This window comes from Euprymna scolopes, chromosome 13 (genome assembly GCF_053919585.1).
Source record: "Euprymna scolopes isolate OS-2025 chromosome 13, ASM5391958v1, whole genome shotgun sequence".
NCBI classification, from domain to species: domain Eukaryota; kingdom Metazoa; phylum Mollusca; class Cephalopoda; order Sepiida; family Sepiolidae; genus Euprymna; species Euprymna scolopes.
In genome coordinates, this window is record NC_136494.1 from 57,758,055 (window position 1) to 57,774,341 (window position 16,287).

Genomic DNA, 16,287 nt, shown 5'->3' on the forward strand with positions numbered 1-16,287 from the left:
CAAATATGCGATATGAAATTTAAATGGATTTTTTTAATAACAGGTTTCCAATAATAAAAAATATATTCATATTAGAGAATATAAGACTATTGAGATAATAAAAATTGTAAATCCAAAATCGGCCTTAAAAAAAATGCGTTTTGATTTTATTATTTAAATTGATAGAAGGTGGTCCTTGTGTTTGGCGCTTTTTTTCAAAAATGTATGGAGGCTTGTAAGGAACATTATCTTTAAATACATGTCAACAGAAAACGTTTAAATAAATTTTATTTTATTAACTTTAGTCTGTGTTGTTCGTTAATAAAAATGTATTTGTTTTACGAAAGTTAAGTTTTATATTATTTTTTATCTATAGCAAAAAAAAACCCTACTCCATTAACAATTATAACGCGAACGCTTATCCATAGAAATTAACACAAACACACGAAATGATGACGTCACTATTAATATGTGTAATACTGACGTTTTACACATTGCCGTGGAGATACCTATTGTACAGAATTTATTTAATCCATCGGGATAGCATATTCTGGTTCCATCGACCATGACTTGTTAGAAGTCCTAAATAATTTGCAATTTAACTTTAATTCTTGATTTATTTTTAATTATCGAGTAGAATTTCAATAAAAATAGAAATCAATTTGTCATATTTTTCTGATTCGCTATTAATTATGATTTGATGAAACGATAGAATGATTTATCTCCCCTGTTTTATGTGTATTTGCTCCCTTATTGGCAAATCAGAAACGTATGATAAAACTGATTTATATTTTTAATAAAAGTTCTACTAGATAATTTTTCCAAATTTTTTTGATGTAGATATCTTCTTTTGCTGAAGATGTAAGTATAGTAAAGAGTTTTCCTGTTAATTTATTTCACTTGTACATTTGTATGAAGTAGCCCCCCCCCCCAATTTTTTTTCTGTATCTGTTTATCTGAACTTTGCTCTTCCACCCTTTCTTATTATTTACTTTTCATCTCAGATGTTCCTGTAAAATGTTGTTTATGAGAAATGTGTCTGTGCTTGTGTCTGTCTGCTAAGTACGTTTAGACTATAAAACCTAGAAACCTAAAATTTGCTAGAAATGATCTCCTACGTATGCAGTAACTTCTATGTGTTGATTGTTTGTAACATAGCATCTTATTGAATCCACAAATGGAGACCTTAATCCATCCTCTTACAATTATATGCACCAGAGGTACATTGCACATACACCCTAGCAGTATTTCTTATAATTTACAAATTTTTTTGTCATCTTGTTCTTTCTAGTTTATCACCTGATGCAACAAAAATGCTAATGACAGATTGTAGCCAGCAATATGCCAATATTGTTGACACTTTCAAAGAAAACCAAGGTTTGTATTGAGAGATTAATTTTTATTGAAGAAATTTGAATATCATTTTATTATTGACTTGTTGTACCTACCTAGCATAACTTATTTATTTGCAAGTTTTTCATTTTTTTTTATATGTAGAATATATGTGTTGGGTGAGGAGATTAAAATATTTTTTATCCAAAATGAAGTAATTCAATGTCTCTTTTAAGATGCTTGCCATTTGAAAATAATTCCTACACAGACACTGGTGCAACCAAATCAGGCTGTCAGAAGATGACTCCCGGACATAAATGCACCTACATTAATACCTTTCTGTTTTTGTTTTTTGTTTTTTCACAACTGAGGCATGTTCTGCAAAGCCTTAAACAAAAAAGCCCCCTCTCCTTCCCCCTTTTTTTTCACCCCCATTTCCCTACTAGCTTCCTAACTTAAATCATACCAACCAAAGTAATAAAAAACTGAACTAAAATCCATGAATAAATGTGAACAACCTGAAGTATACTCCCCCCCCTTTTTTAGCTCTGTCGGTAGGGCACGAGAATAAGCTGATTGCCCCCCTCCCTGCAGAAAATAAAAATCCCTCAACGGGGCAACCAATTAGCCGTGGGTTGCTACTTGTAATGCCTTAGGACGTGATCCTGGTGATTGAGCTAACCTAGACCTGAGTGCATAGAAATCTAGGCACCGCAACACATCACTTTGGTCCCTACTTCGGCTAGACGGGCGGTCGGAGAGGCCCAATCCGACCAATCGGCCAGTCACGCCAAGCCCTAGCACTTACATCCAAAATACCAACTACCTTAACAAAGAACGAAACTCAAAGGTACTCCAACTTTTTTCTCTCACTACTAAAAATAGGCAAACCAAGTAAGTGCTAGAAGGTGGTGGTAAGGGTCAATCAATTGGCAAGACCAGAACTCAACACTCCATTTGAACATATGTATTTTTGAAGACATAATGAACAGGAAATAAAGTGCTTGAGAACTTCTTACCAAAAGAGTATATCCTCCACGTAGCCCTGACATGGTCAAGGCGAATGAGTTTCCCCCTTACTATGCCCCAATTTTGGACTCCAAGGTGGGTAGGGAGTGTGGTTGATGAAAAATAAATCTCAAAATACATGCCTGAAAAAAAACAAATGCATCCCCCTCAAGACCCTTAAAAAGAAACCATTCCTCTGACTCTGACCTCTCAAGCTCAGATGAGGAATAAAAATCCAAAACTAGGAAAACCGTTCCATCTATAGGTGATGGAAATTTCCCAAGATTCTTAATTATTATTGAAAATAAAAAAATTGGAAACTTATCACCTTTTCTAATAGAAAAGATATTATCTACAAAAAGTAAACCAAAAATAATTGGAAAAAAAATAGACGGAAATCTATTGGTCGAAGTAACCAATCTTAAAGACTCTCAGTCTCTACTCAAAATGAAGAATTTCCGTAAAGGAATGAAAATGCAGCAACAGAGAGCCTGACCACACTGAAGAAGAATGTATAAATGAGGTGAAATGCATTAGCTGCAAAGATCACCCGGTCTTCTCTCAAATATGTAAAACATAAAAAGAAAAAGAAATAAAGGAAGTAAAGTACAATAAGAACATAACATTCTCAGAAACCAGAAAAATAGTTGAGACGTACTTGAAAGACAACACATATGCTGAGACAACAACAAAGACAACTAAACCATGCCAACATAATGAAATACGTGATCAATATAAGGAATTGATAAACAGACTGATTACATTAAATATTAAAGAATGGCCAGAATTTCAAAATAGCCTAAAAGAAAAATACTCAAATCTGGGAAACAAAATAAAAATAACAAATCCAAACAAAGTAATATTCCATCCACAACAGAACCATTAAAAAAATACCACACAAACCAACAAAACAACCACCAGAAATTAATAAAAATATAAGCAATGATAAAACAGCAAATAAAGAAAAGAAGAAAACCAAACAATATACACTCAAAATCTATATATCTATAAAAGTGAAAATGTGTCTGTCTGTCTGTGTACATTTCCCTACCAAATAACTTTTGTCAATTTTCGGTCTACAAACTTTGGATTTGACATAAGGGATATTGAGATTTGGGGAAAATCATTTTAATCCGTTTTCGAACAGAAATTTGGCTGTCGAGGGGTCAAAGTTCGACAATTTGACCTTTGAAAACTCTACCAAACTCCTCCGTCAATTTTGGGTCTGAACATTTGAAATATTAAATGTAGGTTACTTGGACATGGATCTAACTTTATAATTTGATTTGAGCCCAAAAAAATAAATGTAAAGTGGTCAAAATTGGGGTCAAAGTTTTTAAAAAATTGACTTTTGCAGTGTCTACCAAATTACTCAGCAAATTTCTGGTCTAAACATTTGAACTTTTACATAAAGGGTATTCAGAGATAGGGCAAGCTTTTCAATCGGTTTGCGTCGAAAATTTGAGTTACCAAGGGGTCAAAGTTCAAAAGATTTGACCTTTCCGGTGTCCAACAAACTACTCAGCCAGTTTTGTGTCTAACATTTGAAATTGTATATAACGTGTATTCAGACATGCAGCAAGCATTTTTATATGTTTTGGGGCAAGGATTTGGTTGCCAAAAGCTCAAAGTTTAAAGAGTTGACCTTTGCAGATTCTACCAAACTCCTCTGCTAATTTTGGGTCTAAACACTTGAAATTTTAAATGTAGGTAACTTGGACATGGGCCGAACATTTTATTTTGAGTTGAAACCAAAACAATAAATGTTAAGGAGGTCAAAATTGGGGTCAAAGTTTAAAAAAAATTACCTCTGATGTCTCTACAAAATTACTCGAACAATTTTGGTCTAAACATTTGAAATTTTACATAAAAGTATATTCACACATAGGGCAAGTCATGAACAGTGCAAAGGGCTCAAGCAAAGCTGGGCAGAAATGAAAGTAGTAAATAAGGTTGGTTTTGAGAGTAATAGTAAATTAATAGCAAATAATTTTGGGTTTGTTATTAATAGTGAATAAAGAGTAATTAACTTTAGACTTTAGAGTAATAGTAAATACGTTTGGGGTTGGAAAAATAGTAAATAAATAGCAAATAATATTGGGTTTGAGATTAGTAAATTAATAGCAAATAATTTTGGGTTTGAGATTAATAGTGAATTTATCTATCTATCTGTGAAAGTGAAAAGGTGTGTGTGTGTGTGTGTGTGTCTCTACATTTCCGTACCAAATAACTTTGTCAATTTTCGGTCTAGAGACTCAAGATTTGACATAAGGGATTTTGAGATTTTGGAAAATCATTTTAATTTATTTTTGGCCAGAAATTTGGCTGTCGAGAGGTCAAAATTCAACGATTTGCTCTTTGAAAACTCTACCAAACTCCTCCATCAATTTTTTGGTCTAAACACTTGAAATTTTAAATGTAGGTTACTTGGACATGGATCAAACTTTTTAATTTGATTAGAGTCCCCAAAAATAAATGTTGTGGGGTCAAAATTTAAAAAAAATTTATCTCTTCGCTCTCTACCAAATTATTCAGCCAATTTATGGTTTAAACATTTGAAATTTTACATAAAGGGTATTCAGAGATAGGGCAAGCTTTTTAATCGGTTTGGAACAAAAATTTGAGTTGCCAAGGGGTCAAAGTTCAAAAGATTTGACTTTTGCGGTGTCTAGCAAACTACTCATACAATTTTGTGTCTAAACATTTGATATTTATACATAACAGGTATTCAGACATTTGGCAAGCATTTTAATCAGTTTTTGGGCGAAAATTTTGCTGTCAAAGTGGAAAGTGTTGACCTTTGCAGATTCTACCAAATTCCTCTGCCAATTTGGGGTCTAAAGACTTGAAATTTAAAATGTGGGTAACGTGGATATGGGTAAAACTTTGCGTTTTGACTTGAGACCATAATAATAAATGTTAAGGGGGCAAAATATGGGTCAAATGTAAACAAAAAATTGACTTCTGCGGTCTCTACGAAATTACTCAGACAAATTTTGGTCTAAACATTTGAAATCTTACATAAAGTGTATTCACACATAGGGCAAGTTAGAAACAGTACATAGGACCGGAGCAAAGCCAGGCAGAAATGCAAGTAGTAAATAAGCTTGGTGTTGAGAGTAATTGTAAATTAAAAGCAAATAATTTTGGGTTTGAGATTAACAGTGAATTAATAGTAAATAAGTTTTATAGTTGAGAACAATGCTAAATTAGAAGCAAATAATTTTGTGTGGTGAATTAATTGTAAATAGGTTTTGAGTTGAGAGTAATAGTACTTTAATAGCAAATAATTTTGGGTTTGACATTAATAGTGAATTATTAGTAAATAAGTATGAACTTGAGAACAATAGTAAATTAGTAGCAAATATTTTATGGGTTTGAGATTAATCGTGAATTAATTAAAAGTGTGGAGTTGAGAGCAATAGTAAATTAATAGCAAATAATTTTGGGTTGACATTATTAGTGAATTAATAGTGAATGGGTTTGGATTTAAGGACATTAGTAGATTAGTAGCAAATAATTTTGGGTTTGAGATTAATTGTGAATTAATCTATTATATCTATTAAAATTAAAGTAATATTGTGTGTGTGCACATTTCCCTAGCATACTACTCTGTCAATTTTTAGTCTACAGACTCGAGATTTAACAAAAGAAAATCTTTTTAATCGGATTTTGGCCAGAAATTTTGTTGTTAAGGGGTCAAAGTTCAATGATTTGAGCTTTGAAAACTTTACCAAACTCCTCCACCAATTTGTGGTCCAAACACTAGAAATTTTAAATGCAGGTTACCTGTAAATGAGTACAAACTTAATATATATATACATATGCATACAAAGTTATTAAGAGTACATAGGGCCCGGGAAAAGCGGGGCTGAACTGCTAGTAGATTCCAAATTCTAGAAAAAATGGAAACCAAAAACACCCTAAATAAAAAAAAAAAGAAAACAAACACAAGTAATCAAGAGGGAAAAAATGAACAAGAAGCCAAAACAGCAACATCCCAAGCAAGACCCAGATCGACCTCCAGATCCAAAAAAAAAAAAAAAAAAAAAAACCAGCAAAACACTTTACCAAATACATAAACTCTGACGAAAGATAAACTCTCTACCTCTAAAGAGATGGAAATAGAGGAAAATTAAATAACCTCGTGGATAAAAATGAAACAACAAATCATCAAATGGAATCGTTGTGGAATAAAATCTAATTATAACAAACTTATATTCATTTCACTCTTCAACTCGGCCATTGTCTGCTTACAAGAAACCTTCCTACAAAACAATAACCATTTCAAAACACCAAACTATGAATAATACAACTATTTCCATAACACAGGCCTTCGTGCTAATGAAGGCACCTCAAAGTAATTTCTCTGTCAAAACAAATTTCCAAGCAATTACAACTCCAGTCAAATTACACAAAGCAATCACAATCTGCTCAATATACTTCCCCCCCTCTTGAACCAATAAATGAAATTGAACTAGAAAATTTCATAAAACACCTTCACCGTTCATCCTCCTGGGAGACTTTAACTGCCACAGTACACTATGAGGATGTAAAGTCACAAACTCAAAAGGAAATAAAATTGAACAACTAATTAACAATAATGACTTATGCCTTCTCAATCAAAAACTCCCACATACTTAAATTCAACAAATGGCTCAACTAGTGCTATTGATCTTACCATGTGCGATCCATCAAGCTGTTTGGATTATACATGGAGCACTTACATAGAACCATGGGGAAGTGATCACTACCCTATTATAATCAATTACAGTAACTCCATCCAAAACCAGATATCCAGATGGAACACAAACAAAACCAACTGGACCAAATTCAAAGAACTTTGTTCACAGAACAACAAATCCAAACAATGGAAGAATTCACGGAAGTACTCATAACAATAGCCAAAAAGTGCATACCCAAAAAATTCTCCTCCTGGAAAAACAAACAAACCATGGTTCAATCCAGAATGTAAAACGGCTATTAGACAGAGAAAGGCAGCCTTAAGAAAATTTAAAAAACAACCAACAACTTAATAGAATACAAACACCAAAGAGCTAAAACTCGTAAAACAATTAAAGAATCCAAAAGAATTTGCTGGCAACAATTTGTCAACAAAATCGACACCACCACTAAACCCAAAATCGTCTGGAAAATGATTAGGAAAATACCTGGAAAATATAATCCAAATCCAATCAAACACCTCCTCACAAATAAACAGAAAATAACAAAAAAAGATATTACCAACACACTAGCTAAAACATTTGCCAAAAATTCATCATCAAAACACTACAATAAACAATTTCAAATACTTAAGAAACATGAAGAAAAGTACAAAATAAACTTTAGCTCCAAAAACCAAGAGCCTTACAATGAAAGTTTCTCACTCAATGAACTAGAAACCCCCATAGAAAAATCCCATAACTCGGCTGTAGGACCAGATGAAGTGCACTACAGCTACAGAAATTCTGCACGAATCATTAAAACTCCTTCTCAAAATTTATAATGAAATATGGGAAACAAAAGATTTCCCAAGTTTATGGAAACACGCAACAATAATACCGATACCCAAATTGGGGAAAGATACATCAAACCCAGAAAACTACAGACTAATAGCTCTCACAAACTGCGTATGCAAAACGTTTGAAAGAATGATCAACTACCATCTCATATGGTATTTAGATGACAACAAAATAATTTCTAAAACCCAATGTGGATACAAAAAAAATCAAGGATATATAGACCACATCACTAACCTCAAAAATTACGTCAGAGAAGCTTTTATCAATAAGGAACACATAACATCTGTTTTTTTTTCGATCTTGAGAAAGCATAAGAAACTACCTGGAAACACGGTATCATAAAAGATCTCCACAACATCGGACTAAGAGGCAGATTACCTGAATTCATAAAAAACTTCTTAACAGACAGATCTTTCCAAGTTCGCATAGACTCAACTTTATCAGACCCACAAAATCAAGAAGGAGTGCCCCAAGGCAGCATATTATCAACAACTATCTTTAACATAAAAATCAATAACATTATAAAAGAACTCTCTCCTGATATACATAGCTCCTTATATGTAGACGACTGCTCAATTAGCTACAGATCTAAATACATTCACACTATTGAAAGAAAACTACAACATAATATAAATAAAATTAATAAATGGGCAACTAAAAATGGTTTCAAATTCTCCAAAACTAAAACAAAATGCACCCTTTTCTGTAATCAACGCAAGCTCCACCATGACCCAACCTTACAGATTGAAGGTGAAAAAAATTCCATTCGTAAACGAACATAAGCACCTAGGAATCATTTTTGATAAAAAATTAAACTTCATTCCATACATCAATTACATTAAAACCAAATGTAATAAAGCATTACAACTCTACGAGTCATCGCCCATACAAACTGGGGAGCCGACAAAAACGCACTACTCAAACTATATAGAGCACTAATCAGATTGAAAATAGACTATGGCAGCTTTATATATCAATCTACCAGAAAGTCATATTTTAAACCCCTCCAGACAATATGCCACTCCGGACTAAGACTAGCACTAGGAGCATTTCAAACCTCTCCTGTAGAAAGCCTATATGCAGAAGCGCATGAAACGCCTCCAATGCTTAGAAACCAAAACCTTGGTCTAAAGTACTACACAAAACAGCCAACCCACAAACCCAACACACAATAGTGCTTTAAATCCAAAGCGTAAACACCTGTTCAACCAAAAACAAAATTCAATCAAAAGTTTTGGACTTAGAATAAAACCAATCTCCAAAGAAGCCAATCTATCCATAACCAAAATTCATGAAACTGTCCTACTCAAAACCCCTCCCTGGAAAATCGTAACCCCTAACATTGATCTAAGTTTAAGAAAAGAAACATACTCATCCAATAACTTACTATGATGACCTCAATAAAATCAAAGAAAAGTATCCAAACCACATCCGCATCTATACAGATGGGACTAAACAAAATAACGCAGCAGCCAGTGCAGCAATACTCAATAAATCAATAAAAAAACAATTAAACCTCTCAAAAGAAACATCAATTTTCAGTGCTGAAATACATGCTCTAATCCTAGCTCTCAATCTAGCCTCCAATAATAAAAAATCCAAATTTATTATCCTGTCAGACTCCCAATCCACTCTAATTGAAAATAAAGATAGACAACCCCCTAATCACAAAACTACTCCAAAAATTAACTGAATTAAACAGTAAAAAAGAAATAATTTTCTGCTGGAGACCGGGCCATTCTGGTATTAAAGGTAATGAATTGGCAGATTCAGCAGCAAATACCGCTTTAAATCTTCCAATCTATGGAAATTTCAAAATTCCATACACAGATCTAAAAAGACATATCAACACATACACAACCAATAACATCAAACAGAAATGTGACCGTGTTCTATTAAAAAGACATACAGGCAGGCAGATACATAAAAGACAAGGCCATCAAACCAGATATTGTTATATGGAACAAGCCTGAAAGAACTGCGCTCATTGTTGATGTCACAGTCCCAAATGATTTCAGTCTTAACAGAGCTGAACGGGAAAAGATAAAATATCAGGACCTAAAAAATGATCTAAAAACGACATTGTCTCTGAAAGAAATAAACATTATACCGGTTGTGATAGGAGCAACTGGGTTAATAAAAAAGAATCTTCAAAAATACTTAGAAGCAATCCCTGGAAAAGCAAGCTGTAACGAAATACAGATAGCAGCCATAAATGGAACAGTATCTATTCTTAAAAGAGCCCTTGGATATAAATTTAAATCATAACAGAATCAAGTGTTAGCTCTAGGAGGGAGCCCCTTGATCTCTTAAAACTTACTAAAGTAAAATAAAAAAAAAAAACCCAGAGAAATGGCAAACTTACTGGAATGAATATCTTAACAACAAACTTCACGAAATAATGCCAAAAATCAAAAAACAGGAACAAAATACACAACTAAACAGAAAAGAAGTCAAACTAACAAGAATGCTTTTTAGATTTATGAAAAACGTTAGTTTTTGCTTTTAATGTAAAATTCATTTTAACAAAAGACTCCATGTTCTTATTTATATTGACTAATTTGAGTTTATGAGAAAGATTTAAAAATATTTTCAATTAGATGAATAATTAGAACAAAATTTACAGCTGATATTTGTTTACAAGATTACTGTTTAGGAAAATATAAAACATTTTTCTATTTCAATTTCTGCTTCATAGATGGCTTTAAGAATGGCCTCCATATGCATGTTTGAATTAAAGCTGAACACACTAACACAACAAATGATATAATGTAATAAGAGTCTCACACACACACACACACACACACACACACACATATACAGTATTAATAATAAAAATCTGCATAACACATTCTACCATTACTTAATCACCATATCTTAATTTGCTTCAGGGCTTGGCTATCCATTACATCTTTGCAGTGTATTGTCTTCTATTAATTAACTTTATATACACAATAAATTATGCTTGAAGCAAACTACATTAACCACTTATAATACATTAATTTTTTAGATTTATTCATCAAACTTGGGCTAGTTTATTAATACCACGATGAATCTACTATTGATTTTGATGGGACGCTCAAAATGGCCTGACTACAAGTGTTCACCACTAATGTAGAACTCAAAAAATGCCGGTGATCCTAGCCTTTAGCCCATCTTTCATGTTGAAAATGGATTTATTTGTGCCTTGTTCCACTATGCCTTACACAAAGAAGTTGAGAATATTGCAGTTAGGCAAGCTGGGAGGTTATATGTATGGTGAAGGGTGGTTAATGAAATTCTCTGACAGTGTTGTCTTGGTGTTCTGGTTGGTATGTTAGTAAATGCAGCCATCTGGTTGATCCAAGTTTCACTACCTCGTTCAGGATGTAGATGTAGTCATCAGAGTGTGGGTTCAGTCTGTGGCATAATGTCATTTTCACTGCTGAGAATATTCTGGCAGCACCAGATCGTCTGCCATGCATTTTTCTCTGATATCACTTCGTAATCGAATCCTGAGAATTTTCATTGCCAAACACTGGAAGAATTTGCCAAGTATTTTCTAGATAAATTCACGCAGAACTATATAGATAAAGAAGGCTCCATAAACTGGCTGAGAAGAGGATCGCTCCACTACGATCAGTAGAGAATTATAATGGCTGTTCAAGATCAAAGCTTGATGACCAATGCTTTTAAGAAAATGATTGGGCTAAGCAATGACAACAAGTTAAGGTTCTGTCACACAGAGGTAGAGGATGTGAGCCATCTTATATCCAACTGTAAGGTTCTGCTGGGGGATGACTATTATACGACCCGACACAGTGGAGTGTGTAGATATCTCAACTGGACGATCTGCAAAAAAATGAATATCGAATGCAGCAGCAAATCCTGAGAACATGTTTACCAGAAAGAACAGTTGGAAATAAATAATACACCATCCACTATGACTATCCAATTCCTACAGCTATGTACCTAGAAAACGGAGCCATAAAACCTGACATAGTGACATTGGACAAGAAAGAGAAAGAAGCAACCTTAGTAGAAGTTAGTGCCCCGATGATGCTGGGTAAAACAGAGCTGAAAGAGAAAAGATAACGAAATACCAACGTCTTATATATGACATGAAAAGAAACTGGAATCTTAAAATCTCCATCATTCCAGTTAGCAACTGGACTCATGAAAAAGAATTTCAAAAACTACCTGGCAAATATACCCGGTGAACTAAGTGCAAGAGAGATTCAAACAATTGCACTTAGAGGGACGATCAGAATCTTAAAAAGATCTCTTGGTTGGAATATCTGAGTTAGTGGGTGAATGTTTGGCATTTGGTAGGATGCTTCATCCCCAAGTTTGAACAAACTGATAAGAAAAATAAATAAAAATATTGTTGAATTCCTTTCTGACCTTCTTTTATTGATACTGAGAACATCTGAAATCTCTTTATTTATCCCTGTGGTACAGAATCCAAGAAGAATTCTACAAATATGGAGTTTCAGAATTTTCCATAATCAATTATTCTGCACAAAAGAATGTCACTAAAGACAAGGTTGAGAATTTAAGTAAAAAAAAAAAAGTGAAGTATGCATAATCCCCCTTGAGTTCACAGTGAACGAGCCATAAAAAAAATGACTAAGTTCAGCATTGCCCCCCCCCCTCTATCGCCAGTGGACGTCAATTTCTGGTGAAAATGAACAAACGGTGCAGTTTTAGGCCTTAACATATATAAATATAAGTTCTGCACCATGCAAAAAAAATAAATGTCTAAGTCGATCATCTCCCAGCCCCCATTTAGCCCCAAAAGTCCCCAAGGCCTTAACATATTTAAATTTGAGTTCAGCACCATGCAAAACTGCTAAATAGACACACAGAGAAAATTTTGGACAAATATGATAAAATAGTCCCAAAAATGGAATGTTTTTATTAGCCCTAAAAGAGCCCCTGGGGCACACCCAAGAGTTATTGCGAAGTATAGACAAACAAAATTATATAGAAATCTGTTAGTTGCAACTTTTCAGAAAGTTTTATAAAAATCCAAGGCATCATTTTTTTTTTAATAAACACAAAGGGGTCAATTTTAGCCATTTTAACCCGAATGGCACCCCTAAGGAGGCAACTGGGGTTTCCCCCGGAAAATCTGTTCTGTTACTTTTTTACTCATATCATGTTTAATATTTGTGCAGAATTTCAAAGAATTCCAAGGCGTAGTTATTGAGAAAAGTGCGAACGGACAAGTGTGAATTTGCAGGTCCACCCTACTTTTGTTGGCGGACCAAAACTATGCGTAAAATGAGCAGTTAAAAAATTGCAAACAAATGTTTAGTGTTGAAAAATTATTTTTTCAAAATTTAAAAAGGGTTCTTTGGATGATGTTTAGCGATAAAGAGGGAGATGAAGCAACCTTTTGAGACTGTAGATTTGGCTATAAAAGGAGCAGGGCGGTCAGAGAGGCTGTTCTTGTATTTTTCCAATTTTCTATATTTTTTTCAATTTTTGTTTAATAAGTCAATTGGAGTAATCTCCCCTTTGTTTTCAAAACCTTTGCAATTCATAGACATTTAAGTAAAGTATATGTACATTGGTTTAGTTGTTTATTAAATTTTTCTTCATATAAATGAAAAAAAAATGAGATATATTTAATTGCATTGTCTATTTCCTGTAAGAGTATTTTTTTCTTTTAATTTTCTTTTTTTTTTTTTTTAATGAATCACCACTTATCAAGGCCAAAAGTCACACGAGAATATGGCTTAATGAAAAGGATGGATTGTCAGTTTAGTGATGAAGAATATTATGAGAAGATTGAAAATGGTGAATGGAACAAACAAATTTGGGTTCTTGCCCAGAATTCCCCCTATATTAAAAAACAAGCATAAAGAAAAATCTGTATGATGTATGTACCCATGACAAAATAAACCTATCATCTTCCAAAAATTATGTAAATTAATCAAGCAGTTTTATTTTTATAAAGAAAATTTGGTGCAAGTCTATAAATGGGCCACTAGTAATCTTTTTTACTATAAAAATCTGAAAAAAATCTTTATAATCTAAGTACTTGCCACTGCATGAAAATGTCATATTCCAAAAATCACGTAAATCAATGAATTAGTTTTTTTTTTTATTTAAAAAAAATCAAATATTATGAGAAATTTTATTGAAGAAAAACTTCCCACCATCTTGTTTTTGAATGATACACTGCTAGCGACACCTATTGGGAATGTTGGAAATATAAGATCGGCAAGGGGGCAGACAATCGACTTTCCACACTATAGACAAAAAAACTTGGAAAATTAAGACATTTATAAGTTTTTGAGGATGTTGAAAACGAAAATAATGTTTAAAATTCCAGCAAACGAGTAGTTTCCGAGATATGAAGAATTTTACGTAAATTGAGCACCCACACGTGTAAAACTTGAATTTAAGCCGCTGAAATACACATTTGCCGAATTTTTGTTGGAGGAGCGTCAATAAATTTAAATAAATAGTAAAGTGTTAAAAAAACAGGTGTGCGTTTTTGATTGACGTGACAGCAATAGGTATTCAGCAGTAAGCATTTTGTGCGGGACAGTTTTGAATGAGGTGAATAAATCGGTTTGTTTGTTTTTAAAAACCCGCTCCCTGTTTATTAGGAGGAGCGAAATGAAAGTTACAATCTGATATGACGAAGTCGACATTGAACAAACGTTACTTAGCTCTCTTGAGACAACTGGCTTTCGGCCTGTGATTAGAGTCGATTTTCGCTTTTTTTTATACCGAAAACCGAATGTAACGCGTGCCGATGCTGAAAATGTCGAATAATTAACGTTTGAAAGTCAATAAAATTAAATAGACAGGCGAGCTCCGTGGATAACTCTGAGATATTACAATTTATAGATGATATAAAAAGTTTTAAGAAGTTGTGAACCGAGCCAGCGCTTCTCTGAAAGAAGCCTTTTGTGGACATCGAGGAAAAGCGTGCATACGTACGTACATACATACATACATACATTTTCGCTTTTATATATATAGATTTCAAATGGAATCTTTTATTTAATCCACAAGAGCAGCATACTCTTGTTCCATCATTTACCATGAATGAATAGAATCCTAAGTAATTTGCAATTGTATATTGAGTGTTGCCTGCACTAAACATTGAACCTTCACTCTCCAGAAGAGTGTAACTTATTACTGAAATTTATCAAGTACTCTAGCCACTATGCCATGGTTCTTTGCGGAATCATGTCTTATTTTTCATGTTTCTCTCTTGTATTGTGTTATTGTTGACTTGCTTTTGCTCTCTAAAGTTCTATAATCCATACAAATTCTTTTTTTGTTTTTGCGTTTTAACATGACAAAGTAGTTATTAAAAATGATTAATTTTTTTTCTAGGATTAAACAACTTTGCTGAGGGAGCTCTTCTTATCTGCAATTTTAATAAAAATGGTAAGTTCTTTTAATGATAGAACAAGATGAAGCAACCAACATAAACAAAACTTCTTTGGCCTTTTTGCTATGATCAAAGTGATATATATATATGTAATAGTTCTTTATGTTCCAAATATCAAATTTTCTCAGTTGGTAATTTATTACCTTTCAAAGGATAATCATTACAATATTGTTTCATTTGCTATTAACAAGTCTGCAAAATTATGTCTTTACTGCCTTGTTTGTCATTTACTCATTAGATGTTCACCTTAAAGGACATAGAAAAAACACCATTTTGAACAACTTACATGGTTCATACAACCGACATACTCTGCCATTTGTTTTTTTTTTTTTCATTACAAAGATTATGATCACACTTTAGTTATCTTCACTAATTTTAATTATTTTCATATTTTTGTGAATTATTATTATATTTTTATTTTATTTTAAAGTATTTTTATTTTTTGTATATCCATTTGCTTTATATTTTATTTTACTATTTTTCGAGTCCTATTTTTAAGTTATATTAATTGCTATATTTATAATTTATTTTTCAGCTAGAGTACTCTTAATAAGGTTAAGTGATTTAGCTTAAATTTGAAACTCCACGATTTTTTTTTCTTTGTTTACTTTCTTTGAAGACTTTATTGATAGTTAAATCTAAATTAATTCAATACATTTTGTCAACATCATCACTAATTATAAGATTCGTTATGTGTATGTATTTTAATTTTTTATATCAACTCTATTTACATTGTGTGTACTGAGTTTTTTAGTTTGAATGATTGAAAGTGAATTTTTCCCCCTTATTTATTAACAATCAAAGGGAAGCAACTCCTATCAACTCGATATCTCAAAATCATTTTCAACTTATTCAATTCTAATTGGATTTCAGTTGACTGAATCTAAAGTTTATTTATTCTTTCCTTAAGTTATCTTATATGGCTGACACATTCTAATTAATTTTACATTTTGGATATTCTTTGATGTTTTAAATCTATTATTGTATGCATATTTATAATCACTTATCCATTTGTTTTTGCTTCTAAATTTTCTCCTTGTTATATTT

The 16,287-nt window shown here is 32.7% G+C and overlaps 1 protein-coding gene across 2 annotated transcripts in view; it reads left to right on the forward strand.

Moving 5' to 3' along the window:
- The window catches only part of LOC145292041 (fidgetin-like protein 1), a 72,383-nt gene that overhangs the window by 8,486 nt on the left and 47,610 nt on the right, over window positions 1-16,287 (forward strand). For both annotated transcript variants that reach the window (XM_080138065.1, XM_080138066.1), the window contains exons 3-4: window positions 1,271-1,356; window positions 15,183-15,236. In XM_080138065.1, coding sequence (XP_079994191.1) covers window positions 1,271-1,356; window positions 15,183-15,236 — 140 coding nt within the window. The remainder of the gene's footprint in view (window positions 1-1,270; window positions 1,357-15,182; window positions 15,237-16,287) is intronic.